The 19,384-nt window shown below is 41.4% G+C and overlaps 1 protein-coding gene across 2 annotated transcripts in view; it reads right to left on the bottom strand.

The window, feature by feature from the left end:
* Window positions 1–10,496: 10,496 nt before the first annotated feature.
* The window catches only part of DROSHA (drosha ribonuclease III), a 71,804-nt gene continuing 62,916 nt past the window's right edge, over window positions 10,497–19,384 (bottom strand). For both annotated transcript variants that reach the window (XM_065667552.1, XM_065667554.1), the window contains exons 30-32: window positions 17,761–17,853; window positions 16,905–16,951; window positions 10,497–13,942 (exon numbers count right to left, since the gene is read on the bottom strand). In XM_065667552.1, coding sequence (XP_065523624.1) covers window positions 13,812–13,942; window positions 16,905–16,951; window positions 17,761–17,853 — 271 coding nt within the window. In that variant the 3' untranslated portion in view covers window positions 10,497–13,811. The remainder of the gene's footprint in view (window positions 13,943–16,904; window positions 16,952–17,760; window positions 17,854–19,384) is intronic.

The following is a 19,384-nucleotide window of genomic DNA, read 5'->3' as shown; positions in this document are numbered from 1 at the left end:
TGAGGACACTGAATTGCTGAGGTGAGTAGCTGGAGAGAGGACGCCTTCAACAGCTGAGCGGGGGAAGCTCCGCGTCCAGGAGCCCCAGCTCAGAGCGGCGACGGCCACCGAGGGAGCCTCAAGCCCTCGACAGGACCCGCCCAGGAGCCGGCAGCTCCGCGGCGGGAGCAGGGACTCACAGGGGGAGAGCCAGGAGCAGCGGCACCAGCCCTGGCTGGGTAAAACCTGCCCCAGGGAGGGCGGTGACCAGGACGGGTCGGGGAAGTTTGTGCGGGCGGGCGAGCGGGATGGTGAGCGCCCGTCCTATGGCCAGGGCCCGGCCTGGGAGCTCTGCTCTGGCTGCCCCGGCGGTGGCAGCGTAGGCACCCAGACAGAGCCGATGAGAGGGGAGGCTGCAGTGCAGAGCTCGGGGTGTAGAGAGTGCCTGCACTGGTCTGGTGAGGGGAGGGTGCACAATGGGCAGGGCTGCACCCGGTGGGCCCTGTTGGAGGCCCTCCCGCAGCAGGTGCCTGAGCTGCGGGACGCTGTCAATAGGCTGCAAAATGTCAGGGTAGCTGCGAGGAAGCGGGGCTGCTTGCTCCAGCCCCAAACTGTCCAGGGGCCTCAAGCATCCATCATAGCTCATGGAGCAAAGAAGGAGGCCGCTAACCCAGGAAGCTGGGAAATAAGAAAAAAAAAAAAAAAAACCAAACAACAAAAGGAGGAAGAGAACAGTTAAAAGCAAGGGTCTTCCTCCTAAATCTGTTGTCCCCACCCAGAGCCGCTTTGCTATCCTGCAGGGGGCTACGGAGGAAACGCACTCGCACCATGGACAGCCGGCTGGTGCCCTGGTAAAGACCTCTACTGGTGCTGCCAGGAAAAAGCGGCAGGTCATAGTAGTAGGGGACTTTGAAAGGCACAGAGGCACCCATCTGTTGGCCTGACCCAGTCTCAAGGGAGGTGTGTTGTGTACCAGGGGCACGGACCAGGGATGTTGCAGAGAGGCTGCCTGCTCTGGTAAGTCCCGCTGACTGTTACCCACTTCTAGTGATCCATGTGGGTGCTAGTGATATAGACAGCAGTAGCCTGGAGAACTTAAAGAAGGACTACAGAGCCCTGGGAGAGGTGGTTAGGGGCTCTGGAGCTCAGATTGTCTTTGTCAATTCTCCAGGATACAGGGGAGGACCCTAAAAAGGCTAGGAGGATTGGCCAGGTTAATAAATAGTTAAAAGGGTGATGTCATAGTCAGGGGTTTAGGTGTCTTGAACATGGGACACAAGTTAGTAGGCCAGGTCTACTGGGGGCTGGTGGAGCTGGTCTGACAAGGCAGGGGAAGAGCAGTTTTGATAGGAGGCTTGCCACACTGTCAAGGAAGCTTTAAACTAGATGTGTTGGGGGAGGGGGGCATCATTCCATCCCAACACACACAGTCAGTTGCCAACACCTATAATAAATGCTCAGAGCAATGTAGAGATATTCCAGCCACTCCAGCCAACGAGCCAGCTTCATTTGGAGCTTGGCTCAGATGCCTCTATACAAACGCTGTAGCATGGGGAATAAACAAGAGGAATTAGAGATGTGTGCATGTCTATGGGGGTATGATATAATAGGCATCACAGAAATATGGTGAGATGGCTCCTATGACTGAAGTGTTGGAATGGAAGGTTACAGGCTTTTTAGAAAAGACGGGCCTGGCAGACAGGGAGGAAGAGTTGCTATTTATGTTAGGGATAGGCTGGAGAGTATGGAACTCTGGTGACAGGTGAGCAGTTAACAGAGAGTTTGTGGGTCAGGGTTAAAGGGAGAACAGCTATGGGGGACATTACTGTGGGGATCTGTTACAGACCGTCTGACCAAGGAGAACCTGCAGATGAAGCACTCTACAGACACATAGGAACAGCCTGACGCTCACAGGCCCTTGTTCTCATGGGGGACTTCAACCACCCTGGTACCTGTTGGAGGGATGGTACGGCCTGGCATAAGCAATCCAGGAGGTTCCTCGATTGTGTGGAAGACAACATCCTTCTGCAAGTAATAGAGGAGCCAACAAGGAGAGGTGCCATGCTTGACCTTGTGCTCACCAACAGGGAAGGGCTTGTTGGAAATGTGACACTCCAGGGCAGCCTTGGTTGCAGGAATCATGAGATGATCGAATTCAAGATCCTCAGGACAGTGAGAAGAGCGTGCAGCAAGCTCACTGCCCTGGACTTCAGGAGAGCAGACTTTGGCCTCTTCAGGAACCTGCTTAGTAAGGTTCCATGGAATATAGCCCTGGAGGGCAGGGGGGCCCAAGACTCTTGGTTGATATTCAAGGATCATCTGCTACAAGCTCAGGAGTGCTGCATCCCAACTAGAAGGAAGTGTGGCAGGAGGGCCGGGAGACATCCTGGGATGGATAAGGAGCTGCTGAGAAAAATTCGAAGGAAGAAGGAGGCTTATAAAAGGCGGAAACAAGGACAGGCGGCCTGGGAAGAATACAGGGATGTTGTCTGGGAAGCTAGAGACCAGCTTAGAAAAGCTAAGGCCCAGTTAGAATTAAACTTGGCTAGAGATGTTAAAGATAACAGGAAGGGATTCTGTAGGTATGTAGCAAATAAAAAACAGAGTAGGGACAACACAGGCCCCCTGAGGAACTGTATCGGGAGTATCGGGAGAACTGGCTACCCTGGATTTGGAGAAGGCTGAGGTTCTTAATTACTTCTTTGCCTCAGTCTTCACTGGCAAAGGCTCTGACCACACCACCCAAGTCTTTGAAGGTAGACACAGGGACTGTGAGAATGAAGACCTTGGGCCTACTGTAGGAGAGGATCTGGTTTGAGACCATCTTAAGAACCTGAACTTACACAAGTCCATGGGACCTGATGAAATCCATCCGTGGGTCCTGAAGGAGCTGGCAAATGAAGTTGCTAAGCCACTGTCCATTGCATTTGAAAAATCATGGCAGTCAGGTGAAGTTCCCGACGACTGGAAAAAGGGAAATATAACCCCCATTTTCAAGAAGGGGAAAATGGAAGACCCGGGGAATTACAGACCAGTCAGTCTCACCTCTGTGCCTGGCAAAATCTTGGAGCACATTCTCCTGGAAGGCAAGCTAAGGCACGTGAAAAACAACAAGGTGCTTGCTGACAGCCAGCATGGCTTCACTAAGGGGAAATACTGCCTGACCAATTTGGTGGCCTTCCATGATGGGGCTACGGAACTGAGGGACAGGGGTAGAGCAGTTGATGCCATCTACCTGGACTTGTGTAAAGCGTTCGACACTGTCCCACACAGCATCCTTGTCTTTAAATTGGAGATACATCAATTTGACAGGTGGACCACTCGGTGGACAAAGAACTGGCTGGATGGCTACACGCAAAGAGTTGTGGTCAATGGCTCAATGTTCGGCTGGAGACCAGTAACGAGTGGTGTCCCTCAGGGATTGGTGTTGGGACCGGTCTTGTTCAACATCTTTGTCGGTGACATGGACAGTGGGATTGAGTGCACCCTCAGCAAGTTTGCCGATGACACCAAGCCGTGTGGTTCAGTTGATATGCTGGAGGGAAGGAATGCCATCCAGAGGGACCTTGACACGCTTGTGAAGTGGCCTGATGCCAACATCATGGAGTTTAACCATGACAAGTGCAAGGTCCTACACCTGGGCCAGAACAATCCCAAGCACAGCTACAGATTGGGCAGAGAAGAGATTCAGAGCAGCCCTTTGGAGAAGGACTTGGGGGTGTTGGTCGATGAGAAAATGAACATGAGCCGTCAGTGTGTGCTTGCAGCCCAGAAAGCCAACCGTATCCTGGGCTGCATCAAAAGGAGTGTAACCAGCAGGAGATCCTGCCCCTCTACTCTGCTCTTGTGAGACCTCACCTGGAGTATTGTGTGCAGTTCTGGTGTCCTCAACATAAAAAGGACATGGGGCTGTTGGAATAGGTCAGAAGAGGCAGAAGAGGGCCACAAGGATGATCAGGGGACTGGAGCACCTAACGTATGAAGATAGGTTGAGGAATTTGGGGCTGTTCAGCCTGGAGAAGAGAAGGCTGCGTGGACACCTCATAGCAGCCTTCCAGTATCTGAAGGGGGCCTATAGGGATGCTGGGCATGGACCCTTCATTAGAGACTGTAGTGACAGGACGAGGGGTAACGGGATAAAACTTACACGTTGGAAGTTTAGATTGGATATAAGGAAGAAATTCTTTCCTGTTAGGGTGGTGAGGCACTGGAATCGGTTGCCCAGGGAAGTTGTGAATGCTCCATCCCTGACAGTGTTCAAGGCCAGGTTGGATGAAGCCTTGGGTGACATGGTTTAGTGTGAGGTGTCCCTGCCCATGGTAGGGGGGGTGGAACTAGATGATCTTAAGGTCCTTTCCAACCTTAACTATTCTATGATTCTATGACAGTTTCTTACATTGTAAGAGGGAACCCTATTGCTCTTTCTGAGACAGATAAAGTAACATTGGTGTAAATTTTCTTGTGGAAGACAATAGCATCTGAAGCAATACTCCCTGGAGTGTATGCGAATTATAACTATTTCTACTTTTCAAGATAAATCCTTTCTAAAACTCACACTACAAATTCAGGATTAGTTTCCCCCAAGAAAGTACATGCAATACATAATAAAAATAGGAATTTTCAAAAGAACGTTCAACTTCCCTTTTCCATAAGACATAATTCATTTCCAGAATGTTCTTCAAGCTTACACAGTCTCTAACATGTTTACTAAATCTGAAGTCATTTTGTCTGTCAAAAGGTAAAGGGCAAATGAGTTATCAGCTGGGTCATCAGAAGTTGTTCTCTTTGGACCCGATGTAGTAAAGAATATCCTGTCTTCCAAACAACTGAAGTCCCAAAAGGCCAGAAATCCTAGTTTGCAACAGGCCAACCTATTCAACACAAAGGTCAGCATCATTAAGCAGCATAAACAAACCAATCCCATAGCTGGAAATGACAGATCTGCCTAGGAGGCGAAGGAGTCATGCAGCTGTCTCTCTGGGCCCCCTTCACTCCCACACTTGCACAGCCCCAAACTTCTTCATATACCAACACACTCTTGTCTGTTTAGCTTCATACACAAGTACGCATACATATGACTGTACAACGTGTGCACGTGTGGGACCAGGCAAAAATCCCTTCAAAACACAGGAGGCCATGAGATAAGCCATTACCAAACCATATGGAAACAACAGCTGATCAAAGTATGTGTACTGTCCTCTGGACCTCTGGTCATCCTCCTCACGGCCACGCAACAAATACTATTTTACTATTTCAGTCAGAGTAAAGATACACACAGCTTGTAAAGAGAGAGGTCCTGCTCCTAATTCAGCTCACATTCCCATCCCACCAATTTCTGCCAGCCAAGGCTGGGCTAAAACCCATGCTTACTCCTCTGCCTGCCTCTTATCAGCTGCAAATGCACTGCATGTGTTCCCACTAGCCTGCCTTGGCACTAGTGCCTGATGTTCCCAGTCTGGGGACTATACTCAAGCACTGGCTCTTTCCCCCCCACGTTCCCTCCTCCCTCCCCAACCTCCTCTGATATTGCAGTGGGGGTTGGAAGCCATTAATCCTCCTGCAGGAGTAAATACACATGCCAAGACAAGACCAAGGAGATAGTACGCTCTTTTAGTGATGTTAGCCCTTGGAACCCACTAGCTATCTGGGGCTATTACTGGAAGGCAAACAGCTCTCAATTTCTTTTCAGGGAACCAAGGAACTCACTTTGGCACTTTGAAATCAAGTACTTTGCATAAACAAGAGCACAGCTGTTTGCATGCTTATTCTCTTTTGTAACCACGCTGGAAATATATGTGTGCACAGAGCCATACTACCTTCTAACGGGTTTAAAAAAACAACAGCCATTAACTCCTGACTTTGAGAGGCAATATCAGAGGCCTGCCTTGTCCTGTGTGTGTATAATGGATCCTGTGCCAGCTCTGCCACAGCACAACACTACTTGTTATTACCCAAGTGACGTTTGTCACACGTACTGTCATGATGTGCTGAGTGGTGGACCTTGGAGCTATGAGCCTGAGTTGCCACAGCAGGAGCTCAACAGCAAAGGCAGGGAAATGTGAACATGCTGGCTATGGAAACTCCTGCCACAGAGCAGCAGCCACTGATTTTTCTTTCACTTTTTTCATTACATTTATGAAATTTTTGTATGAAAGAGATCATGCAAAACTGCATTCTGGTCTGCTGTGCATAAAATTAAAAATGCCCACATTAACGCAAAAAACAAAACTACTGTATCCAAATCTAAATGCTCTAAATAAGTAGCTATGTGGTATGAAGATAGGATGAATCTCAGCTGGGGCTTGACAGATTCAGGTTTTGTTCTCATTTCTACCCTTGACCTGTTTGGTGACTTTGAATAAGTGGTTGTGTTCTTTCTATTTTTTTTCTGGGTCAGGGACTGCCTGTCATTTTGTGTTCATCGTGGCTGGCATGAAAAGCCTCAGTGCTAGTGAAGATCTCTGGATACTACTACAATACAAACAATGTTTAAATACTTGTTAAACAAACAGTGAAAGAGAAGAGACTTTTTTCCCTTGGTAAAAAAATGTCATGCTGCAATGAGTAAAAATATCAGATGTTTCATAAATAAAGAAATATATCTGCATTTACCCCAACCACACATATTCAAAAATGCTCCTAATTAAATTCTAGACACCTATTACAATTTTACTGGATTATTTCCCACCTTTGTATCTCAAGATATTAAAGCTTTAGCACCTCACTTTTACTTCTAAGAAAAAGTATTGATTTGCTATACCTCACCTTTAAGATTTATACTCTGGCTTCATATAAAACTCAACTCAATGCATTTTTTTGAAGCCATCATTATCCCAAACACACGGCATAGATTTGTGTTCACATTATAATGAAACCCCATATTTTTCAGTATATATTTGAAAGTGGTTAACGCATTTTTCTATCCAAATCAATCTGCTTTGCAGCAGTCAGTGTTCAAATAGGCCTTTTTCTAGTGTTTCAGGTAACAGTTCTGCCTTTTGTTACCTTTCTCTCCTTGCTTACATGTATAAATGTCCATTTATAAGCTGACAGCTGAAATAGATGCCAAACTTGATCCAATTGCATGAATCTACAATATAAGCTGCAAAAGTACATCACTACATGCCTGAAGACTTCACAGTCTCTCTTAAAACATCTGACAGAATTCTCTCCCTTAGTTGTACTGGAATGATTCAGTATTTTATTTGCATGGAAGTGCAGCGAAGTTTTTGCTCTTGCTGTTGGCACTTGATTTCTGACATAAATGTTACGGTATGACTTGCAAGGGCAAAGAGTCTAAGGTCATTTACTTTATTTTCTCACAGCAGGTGAAGAACTGATGCCTGTCTGCTAACCAAAAGTAAGATCAGAGAACTCTGACACAGGAGAGAGTAGTGCTACAGACATAATTACAACCAAACAAAAAACCAAAACCCAATCAAAGAAAACATTGAGAAACTAAAAACAAAGAAAGAAACACCACCAAACACCGAAAGCAGTGGGTGAAAGAGTCAATGGGTGAAAGTCTTGAAAACCTGTTGCTGGGTAAAGCAATTGAGTTCTCTCTTAGTTTTGAGAGCTTATAAGGTCGGCAGCGTCCCACCATTTTGGATGCCTGGTCAAGCTTCGATCCAAAAAACAGCAAGCAGGGACACCTGGACTGCTTTCAATTGTTAGTGTACAGACACCTCCTGAGACAGGATATTGATTGTAATATCTGACACATTCTGACAGGTGGAAAACATATTTAAAATATTTGGCTTGTTTTTCAGAAAAAGGCAGGAGACAACAGTGTTGAATGACAAGAATTTAAAACACCAAAGATAAGAAAAAGAAAACTTTATTTTTTTCCTTTGGATGGCATGATGTTCAGTTTTTCTTAATGATGACAAAGGTAAAAGATTTTCATGTATCTGACAATGGTTATCATCACAAGACCAAAAGGTAAGAGCAGCAATTCTGGATGACTTGTCCAATGAAGTCATTAAAAATTCTTATTCTAGAGGATTTTAATTAGAATTTTTTCTTTTTTCAGAAGAAATAAATTTGTGTGTGGATACTGAATAATATTAGCATTTTCAGGCGTTGCTGGATTGGGAAGTGGCTGCTTCATGTTTGCCAGTTCAAGTATCCCTCTGAACACTGAGCTGCAGTATTTGAATTGTAATTCTAGTTGGCAGCAAAAACTGGTCACCATGTCAGAACTGCTCTGACACAGTAAATGGCTGAAGTAATGACAGGAAGAAATCTTCAGGGAAGTAATGTTGGCTCAGATTGCATCTGCGAGGTCCCATGGGTTCCCATGACCACCATCCGCATCTTTAAATAAAGTAACAAGCTACCTCCAGTGACAAACACTCACCCATCACTACTGAATCACTCCTGGACCATTGATGTATGAGCCGCCCCTGCCACCAATAAAAGTTCACAGTTTGTCAGCTCAAGAGTCTGTCCTTTGCTAATGGATTACTTTTGAAATGTCTGCTGTTAAGTGGAGGTTTTTATTTATTTACTCATAAAAAGGTGTACAGGCTACACACTGTTTGGGCTCTGGTTTTTCATAGCAGAGTCCCCAGTTTTGGAGATCTTCTCAATCATTGTTTCTCAAGACTCCACAGGAAAATGGGATGAGAGTGATAGTGCCCAGTCTGCACATCTAATTTGCCTTTCATGCCTCCAAGACAGTCCCCAGCACGGGAAGAGAAATGTAGCACACTTTCAAAGAGAAGATCCTTAATCCACAGAGTAAGACATCCACTGGACGAGGCAACATTGCCCTACCACAGACCTCCTGAAAAGGGGAAAGATAGCTAGTTAGTGAGGTTTTGGGTGTAATCTGGTGCTCCCTTTGTTATCTGTAGCAAGCAGGTGAAGAGGGCCTCTGAGGTAAAACCGCTCCCTGACGGATAGGGAAATCCAAGTGGCTGGAGTGCTATTTCATCTTGGGACCTCAGAAATAAACTGATTTAGGGTACCTGAAAAACCAGGCATGGAACCAGTTGGAGAAGACTATCACTCTCTGTCTTTGAGTAGCCCCTATCTTTGGACTTTTAAAAATGGGGGAGGTATTTCCTTCATTTTCTCTTCACAGACTCAGACCACCTGTTCTGGCCAATACACACAGCTGTGGCTGCAGGGTCAGCCTCTCTGACTGCACTGCTTCCATGACCCCCTAACAGATCGTCCAGCACGCTGATACCAATGCTCTAGTCAGCAACGCTCCTTACCATCTTGTGACCTTTCACATCAAGAATGTGCCTCTGAGCAGAAAGCACAGACACAAGAACCTGGGATGATCTCTCCTGCAAGCTTTGGAGCACTGCAACAGCAACAAGGTAGGCTACCAAGAAGATTAAAAAACAAGGAAAAAGAAACAAGTCCAGTGCAGTTACTGACTTTTACTTCCTTTTATAGACACAGAACTGTTTTAAAAGTGGAATCCAGAGAAACACTAAGGAAATGTGATAGTCTTACCTAACGTTTCACTGCTAGGTAGATATACTATATCCATAAATATGAACAATTTGCTAAGAAACATACCATCTGTAGCTCAAGCTGGGAACACTTATCAGAATATGAGGGAAGAAAAAGTAACAAAGTACTTTAAAAAGGCCATTCTCACTAAAATAAAAATCTCTACCTTGCCTATAATTTGAAGCAATCAGTACACCTCCAGCTTTGCAATCCATTTTAATTGGAGTCTTTATATGAAGATAAATTATGTCTTCAAATTACAAGGAGCCAACCTATTTTCCAGTGGTAGATAGTCTGTTGAGCACCTCTGCAAGAATAACAAATGATACCGAGATGGTGTCCACAGCATGTGAGAGATCTAATTCTGTGCTCTACCCACCATATTGTTAAGGCAACTTTTTTTTATTCTAAGTTAGTGCAAGTTCATTATGTGACCACCAGTTTATTTTAGCAGCTTCTCTTCAAGTTATTTGCTGTATTTGCTTAACTATGGAAGGACAGATAGCAGAATCCAGAACACCTGTCCCCTGACACCATGGCTTAACTGGTCAAGAATAATTACCAGCAACCAGTGAGATGTGCCACATTTAATTTCTAAGCCTGTTCACAGTAAGATATCAATCATTCCAAGAGCTAAATACTTAGGCTTGCAGATAACAGAAGACAGCAGACTAGAAGTTTTTTGACTACAAGTTTTCACTACACTTCAAAACAGGAACCACTTTCTGGTCATTATTCCCCATTTAGGCAAACCTATTTCAAATGCTTAGTAATAATTATATAAGCCAGGGACGGGTGGTAAGGGAGAGATGCAGGGTGAAATGTATGGGTCACAGAAATTTCAATCCCCATCAAAGACAATGCAAAATGGTACAATGTAGATGACCAAATCCCTAAGCTCTCACAGTGCTTTACAAGCTACCACCAAACAGAAACTTTTTACATAGCCTGTATAATCAGTCTTTGAAGTAGGGAGACAGATGATCAGGATTTGCCTTTTGATCTTTCCAAATTGTTTTAGCAAGTAACAACTATGCCGGGAGTCTTTTCTGGAAAACTTTATTAGCAACAGTGTTTACAGCAGTCAGGGAGACCAAGGTTAACTTAGTTTCACTGTTAAATAACCTTCCAGAAACTGAAAACTTACAAAGCAAACTTAGGCTCTGCAAATAACAATGATGAATTTTATGTAAATGCAATAAAAATTCCTAATCAAATGACCCACAATTCAATGTTCTGTACATACACACATTTAAAAGGAAAAAAAAAATGGAAAAAATAAATACATGCTTTCACAGGGTCTGCTGAAGCCACACAGATCTTGGTCTTGTTTTTCATTCATCTACTTGTACCCAAATCAAAAACCTTGCATGAAAACCTCTAGATGAGAACATAGCACACTCTGGAGCAATCAAAAAAGGACCTTACAGGCCTCAAGCCAGATACACTTTCACATTTCCAAAAAAAGCAGCCAAAGTTGCCCAGTTATGAACTACAGCTGTTCCACTGATTAGCACAAACTCAGTAATATTTTTTCTCAAACTTAAGGCAACTTAAAAAAAACCCCTTTCTCTCCTTAGTGTGTATTATAAAGGACTGCACTCACATTAAACATTCTCTGCGTCTCCGTAAACTATCACAAACATTGATACCCACTGTTTTTAGACAGTGCATACACAGAAAGACAACTCAGTTTTGACACAGAAAAGGAAATATTACTTTCTTTGCCTGAAGAAATTTTGTTTTCCTTTTCCTAAGGGCAGAAAACAAAATAAAAGGGAATCTTCCTAGCCCATGCTTATACAGTGGAAAAAAAAAGTAAAAAAAAAAAAAAAAAAAAAAGGAAAAATAGCCTACTCATGAAAAAATGGTTATAATCTACATTTTATTTAGAAAGACCTAAAATTCATTAACTGTAGTAGTGGAATGGAGAAATAATTTTAAGGTTTTTTCATTTCCAAGCAAGTCCCAGGTAAAAGAAGAAAAGAGAACAGTTCTGGATTCCTCCCCCCAAACAACATATCTGGTAAATTCAATCTATTCTTATGCAAATGTTTATGACAAAGCTCACAGTCTTCTTAAGGCTGAAAAGTGAAATGATGTATAGGAAGCATTAAAGATATGTTAAACTGTGAGCTAACGATTCCACTGGAGTACTCTGGTGATATAACACATGATGAGAGAAATTTACACAGCAATCATACACCTGAAAATGAAGTCACTGTACGTTCTACTTGTTAAACACATGAATCTGCTCTCGGTTAAGAGGGAAAAGTAAAATAATGATGTACACATTTACCCTTAACCCTCTGCCAATGCACCATTTCAACTTATTGCTAAAAGCAGATGGGCAATTATAAAAAAAAAATTTGGAATACAAAAGCCTTGAAGGCAGGGAAATTGTCACTGCTTGCTTTTCAAGCCTGCTGCTGTTCAGAGGCATTTCAGCATTTTATTTACAGACTAAAGCTATGAGTTACAATCACTTCTCAAAAGTCAACAGCAGCATTCAGCAGAGAGCAGCTCCTTGCCTTTATCTTTTTGTTGTTTTTAATACTTGACTATATGTTTTAATGGTTTATTATCACTTTCTAAATTACAAAATTTGTTGATTTTTTTTATTTTCTCTCATGCTCAGAAATGGATCTAAAAAGGGTCAAACCATTAAGAAAAGGCAATCACAGAAGCTAGAAGAAGTGAGGTAGTGCTGTGGGGTCAAGGTTTAAAAAAAAATGCATTTAAGTACATCTCACACTGCATGCATACAAAAATGTGCTCATGAAAATACACATATTGATTAGCTCAGAAGTGAAACTTTGAGAAGACATTTGGGTAGTCTGAACTTTTCAGCTACACTTGTATGTACTTTGGCACCTGCAATAAAGTGCTTTCATGGATGCCCATCACACACCTAGAGAGAGGTGTTTCAGCCAGCCATTAAACCAGTTGCTCAGTGCAGTGTGGCCACTGGGCAAAAGTTTTCTTTCAGGAGTCTGCACGAATTCTTTGGGCTAGACTCGTGTATCTAAGCTCATGAAGCTGCCTGGTATCTTACCACATACATCCTTTTTGCTTACATCAGAAAAGATGCACAAATGACTCATCAAAAAAGCATATAAAGCAGGAAGAAAATGTGCAGTTAAAGAAAATAAGAGTTTCATCTGTTTCATTTATCACAAAAGATAGAGAACTGACCAGACCGTACGTACTAAGGGATTGTTTTAACTCAGAACTCAGCATAACTGAAATGAATGGCTTGAAGCAGGCAAATTAAAAGTACAAGCACCAACATCTACACTAAAACTGGTAGTCAGTGGAAAACACCACCAACAGAAACAGTGGATGCTCCACTTCTGGTACCATTATGAGCTTTTATAGAAGTAACATCTGTCTGTAATACAAGCCACAGACACCAAAAATCAAGGAAACTAGGTGACTTAAAACTGTATGCCACCTTTGAACTATACACTGGGATAAATTCTGCCCTCCTTTGGATACAAACAGTTTTCAGTGGACCTATATGGAACAGCACCTGTATGGAGTTTCTAATACACCATTTGATTATTATGGTCACAGTTGTATCTTCTGGACAAAGACACCAGTTTGATAAAGCAAGAAGTTAAGAACAGAACTAAACTTGTAAACTCAGGACAATCTCTATGAAAAGAGTTGTCATTTTCTTGCTTCTAATTACCTTACTTGTTAAGAGTTTTATAATACTGATTTAAAGACAAAAAAAACCCAATCTTCCACACACACCTGTGTCACATTCCAGATGTGGTCCACTGTTTAAAACAAAAATGAGTATCTCCTTTGCTCAAATTACTGTACCAGTTTCTATAAAGGGCCAGAAATTTATGGCTCTGGTTTAGCAGAGTTGAGAAGTACACTTAGCTGCAAAACTTAAGGTAGGTACATGCTTAAGTGCTCTGCTGAATTAGTTTCTTGTAACACTTTCCTCTTTCACAGCAGAATTTATGCATTAACTTTGCTGGTCACTGGAAAACAGTATTTGGACATAGAAGACAGTAGTTAATCAGGGTTTTCTCCTACAGGCTTTTGAAATTAATACTTTATTACTTCATACAAGACAGTAAAAATAATAATAAAAAATAATCCCACAACTTCTCTTAAAAACTGAAGGGATTTTAAACCATATCTTATTAAAAATCCAAATAAATTTTGCACTTAAAACTAAGGAAATACTATATATACACACATTCTTTTAAAGTACAGATTATGATTTTCTATTTGATATCAACAGGCACACTTCATTCATCATCTGCAAGAAATTAGGTTAGGTCTCCATAGGCCACAGAGTTATTAAGTAAATATGCCACTGCTTCTGTGCCCTCCTTTTATTTCCTTGCTTCTTCAGTCTCCTCTGGCTCTCTCTCTTGAAGCTCTTTTTCCCACCTCATTTCTTTCAACTCTTGTCTGTACTTCCGTTCAATGAACCGTTTCTGATGGGCCATCTGAGGAAAGTTATCTGACACAAGAATAAATATTTTACATGAATAAACAAACTGGTAACACAGAAATCCTCAGGTTTTTCTTTTTTTTTTAAACTTTGATAAGAGTAGGGGTAGTGGTGAATAATGTTATTATCATTTTTACTCATTTTTCTAAAAATCCACAGTAAACTAGGGCTGTGTGTCATACGACTTTGGTTTCTTTACTATTTCCACATCTGTTTCCCCTGCTACAAAGCACTGCCATATCTAATACACTCACAAAATATAAAATCCTGATATATCAACATGGCCAGGTATTACCTGGATTTTACATTCTGTTCCCTTAGCAACAGGTGGTCGATACTGAAAAATGAATGTGAGACTACTGTCAATGCTGTCAGGGTTTTTGTCTTGTTCTCACTCTAAAAAAAGCCCATGGTTCCAAGCATTGTACAGATGTTTCCATTATTATTGTTTTAGACCACACAGAATCCACTAGATGTCCCATGTTATGGCAGGACTCCTAATGGGAAAGTAATAGTGTAGCAAAAAGGAATGCAGTAAAATCTGCTCCTGAGAAAGCTAATGCTTGGCTATGTACCAGAATACAGCCTTACAGCCTTAAGAGTAGTCCAAGAGGATGGATGAGTGAAGGACTGTCTAAAACAGACTGGATGAGGCTTCAGTGATGGAAAAATAGCTAAGGGGACAGATGCTTCTGATTTCAGTCATTTTTCCACTGGCTGGTATATCTATACACTAGTTAGAACTAAAGCTGTAAAACCAGCTTATGTAATTGATCAGGATTGCTCTCAATTTAGTGCACAGCTGACAAGAGTATGATGTTTTCTGCATTACCAGGGTGCTGACATTCATCTGTGTGTCTGTGCTACAGAGAGCTGCACCCTCCAGAAAACACAAAGCTGGTGGAGTACATGGTAGCTTGCAGATGGTGGTAAATCCTGCTGCGATCCCACAGAGCTCTGGGATCAGCACTGGCTATCTATCTGTGTCTGAGATGAATGCAAAACATTACTACACTGACCTTTAAAGGAATAAAAAAAATAATTGTAAGATGTCTCAGCAAAGGACAACTCTCTAGTTGGCTACTGAGAGAGAATTCCGCTGAGGCTCCTCAAGGAGGAGTCCCTTGGCACCAAGCATTCTCCTCCTCTTTCTGGGTCCCAGACAGCACAGATTTTGTTCAGCTAGACAACACTGTGCAGAAGCCCTATATTCTGGAGGAGTTCGTGGGAAAGCGGAATGACTGCTTTGTGTTACTGGCTGATGAAATTTGTGCTTTTCATTATATAGTACAGGAATAAAGGTTTATTCCTCAGTTATTTACAACTCAGTCACAGATAGATGTATTTATTTAAACCAGAAAGCAATCTAAACAAAAGAAAATGGTTTTTAAATTGCTCTTGTTTTTTTACAAACACTAGCGCTTTGTTTAATGTAGTTCTGAGATATCTTGTTGCTCATATGCACCATAAAATGAAAATCTGGTTTTCAGCACTGCCTGCAACGTGATTCCATAAGAACTCTGAAGAACTCAGCTTAGTAGCAATCTGTTTGTTTATAAAGTGTTAAAGATGTTGAGAAGGACATTTATGTAATAAAGTCATCATGGCTATCATATATATAAACAAGTACCTGAAAATTACTTTTACTTGCAATTATTTATGCATTAAAAAAAAACAAAACCAACAAAGTCAAAACCAAACAAAACCAAAAAAATCCACAAACAACTACATGATAGAACAGGTGCCCACAGGGGCTGTGGAGCCTTCATCCTTAAAGACAGTCACACCTTAACTGGTAAGGCACTGAGAAACATGACCTAACTTGAAAGTTGGCTCTTTTTGAGGGTGGTTGGAGCAAAGACCTCTAGAGGTCTGCAGTGTTCAAACAAATACGTATGTCAGAAAAGAGCTGTGAAATCCTTAGACTGATAGGAGCTCACAGCTCTGAGTAATGATACTCTCACAAGAAAAAACACTCAAAGATAAAATCAGTAACATTTTGCAAATATTCAGCAGAGAAGGGAAGTTACATTTTTCTACTTGTCAAATTTACTGGTGGCAAGAAAAATACACCTAGCAGATAGATATAAAAAAAAATTAGGAATTACATGTATTCATTGTCTTCTGAAACTTCTAAGCCCTGGGATTTCCAGATGCAGAGATAATGGCTTAAAAAACCTTTGGAATCTGAGGAACTGTATGTCTTTTTCTTGAATTGAATGCAAAAAGCATACCTCTCGATATTCTTCTGAACAGATTGCTTCTGCTGCACAAAAATGCTTGCAATTTATTTGCTTACTGTACATCCACACCTGACACTTTAACTTACCTAACCAAAGTTATTTGGTTAAGAAGCTTGCATACACTAATTCCTTTCATACCTGAGACTCCACTGCAATGAACGACTGCTCCCATGATGGCTATCTATTCTGTGCATAATTTTGAGAGGTGCACAAACAGATCACTGGATCTTAGCTGACATAAACTCTTCCTAACAGATAAATATTGACTTACAATGTTTGCAGATCTGCCTGTTAGACTTAACCTAGTCTACTGTATAACCTGAGATCAAATTTTATTTTCTAAACTGGTAACTGAAAAGTAATTTTTCCTCCTTCACTAAATTACAGGACTAGATAACCTCACCATCAGGGACTAAGCAGTCTTACCCCACTGCATACTTAATAATGGAAAATCTCAATAAGATTTCACGGCACAGGCTTCCTTCTAAATTGCAGCATCTGTAGCTGATCAACTCCCATTTAAAAAATGCCTATGTTATCATATTAACTTCACCTGTTACAAATTTGCCTTGAAAGTACTAAAAGGAAAACACGCTTCTTAGAAGCTGACAGCATTCAGCATGTATGTTCTGTTCAAATATTATCCCCCCACAAAACCTGCACCTCATCTCCCTAAAGACCAAGGACGTTAATTGTACATTATTTTCTTTGTTGCTCAAGTATCTTACATTTTTCGAGTGCATCCATTGCAGCTCCCATTTCCGCTTGCTGAATACTGTGAAAACCAAAACAAAACCATGTTACGAGATCTGCATTGTACAGTATAAACTAAAGTTTCTGATAAGGTGAAATACTAGCTACTTTTATTTTTTGCAATAACACTCTTTAGATAACCAGTAGTTAGTAATTCACGGAGTGTATGATATATCAGCCTTTCCATAAATATGTAAGCAATAGCACTACAGCTCCTGTAGAATATTTTTAAACTTAGATCAATAACAGAATATTCTAGTCCATTCTTCACTGAAGCATTTGCTTTTTCTTGAGAAGAAGGGAACAGAATCACAGAGGTGTGAACACTATAAAACCAATTATATTTTTATAATCACCATCAGATTTCATAGCAGAAAGTAAGATGAGGGCTTTGTGGTTCATGGTTGAAGTCTCTGCTACTTTAGAAACCATTCTAAAATGCCAAGAACTAACAGCATCAGAAAAAAAGCCCTGAGAGCCTTGCATCCTTAACTTGCCAGGTTAAGTTGCACTCTAATTCAGTAGCAAAGCCAATGATAAAGTCGCTATTTCCTAGAAGCTATTCTGCAGTTTCTAGTCTGACTGCCACAAAACGGTTAGCACTGCTATCCAAATTGTAGGCAGCTTCACCAAAAAAAGCTTAAGACCCAAAACTGTACAGATATTAAACCCTTCATGTATTCCTGAGGCAAAAATTCAGCGTATCTTGAAAAAGGCTCTATAGCTTTCCTTTTCTAAGGCTAACCACACACTCATCTATCTCCATGGCTAGTCAGTTTGGACACTGCCATACCCAAAATTTAAAACCAGATGATTATTTTTTCACTATACCTTGGGCCTTTACCACATCCTATTCTTTCTCCTTTGAAGTAAACAGCTACTGTGTATGTCCTAGCATGAGACGGTCCCACTGTCTGCAAAGTCCTGAAATAAGAAGATATGATTTATTCAAACAGGAAGTATTAAAAACCAGAATCTGCTTGTGGCACATGCATCACCAAGCTTACAACTGGTCAATACATATAGTGGAATTAGTGCAAAGCAGAGAGCAAGGGTTGACAGCTGCCTGCACAAATCACATTAACCCAGATATTACCAGTGCAGTGAGCAATAAGAAAGGGAAATTTACATAAAACACACCTTACTTATACTGGATATATTTATTTCTCCAGGTTCACTCAGGAGCACCATATGAAAATTAAAACTTTAACCTTAAACACTGTGAAAACACTTGTAAAAAGGTTATATAAGTTGTGCATAGCTGTGCAACTGCAACTACTCACATCAATAGGACTACTGGGTGCACAAAAAATTTTAGTCCTTGAGAGTTGAACAGTTATCAAGGTTTTGAAAGGATTTTATATTGGACATGATAGCTTTCTATATACTGAATGACCACAGTAAAAAAAAAAAAAATTCCCAACAGCTCTGAAAAGTTACAGTATGTCACAAAACAAACTCTCCATTTGAGATAAAGTCTATGACATGCATCAGCAACCGCCTAAAGCGGCAAAAGAAGGTAATTCCCTAGACATGCAATGAATTGCTGCTTCTGCTGTTTCTTCCTGCTGTCCCAAATCTCCCCACCTGTCAGCTTGAGTTCTGTCCACTTCCTTGCTTCTTTTTGGAAGGAACACCAATCTCACATCAATTTTTGAAGTATCTGACTATAGTGCTCTGTCTCCATGTGCTGTGACATGAGCAGATTAAACCCACCCCAAATTTAAGATCAATAGTACTGACTGCAATGAAACAGATAACCCAAAAAAAGGAATTTAACAAGTAATAGGAAGATAACAGCATATCAGTAGCTCTAAGCTGTACTATAAAAATCAATTTATCATCACAGCAAAACAAAACAAACATTTGGTACTTGATACTCAGTGGTTTTTACAAGAATCAGGCATTGGTTTTACTGTATTCATCTTCACTCAACACAAAGCTGTGAGCCCTTATACAAGCCACTGAGGAGTCAGATTTGCAGAACATCGGCTGCAGTGTCAACGCAACCATATTTCTGAAGTGCACTGTCACTATAACTGAACTGCTACATTTCATTAAAAACTTTACTTCAGTAAATGTGACAAATGCACTTACAACTTTCATTCTTCATACATTTTTGATGTAACAATACGAACAGGATAAGCCCTGAACTTTCATAGCCTTTATCTCTTCTTCTGGGGGCTAATATTGAACTGATTCCCATCTTAATTGAATGTATATAGATACAACATAAAATTTTAAGTTTATTACTGCCTCTTTGAAGCAACTGTTGTTGTTTTACAACTGAGAGAACGGAGATCCTTCCCATCCAGCTTCAGGTATCTAACTGAGATGTACAAGTTAAGAGGTTCAGCGCCCTGAGTTCTTCTATGACTAAACAGGAAGACATTTGGACTGAATTGTGCAGCAAAAATGTCTGAAACTTGTGTTGCCCTCCAGCGCCTGACTGTGA

The sequence above is a fragment of the Lathamus discolor genome, chromosome 2 (assembly GCF_037157495.1).
Source record: "Lathamus discolor isolate bLatDis1 chromosome 2, bLatDis1.hap1, whole genome shotgun sequence".
In the NCBI taxonomy this organism is placed as follows: Eukaryota; Metazoa; Chordata; class Aves; order Psittaciformes; family Psittacidae; genus Lathamus; species Lathamus discolor.
The sequence above is the reverse complement of the archived record's forward strand: the minus strand, read 5'-3'. Positions and strand labels throughout refer to the sequence as shown.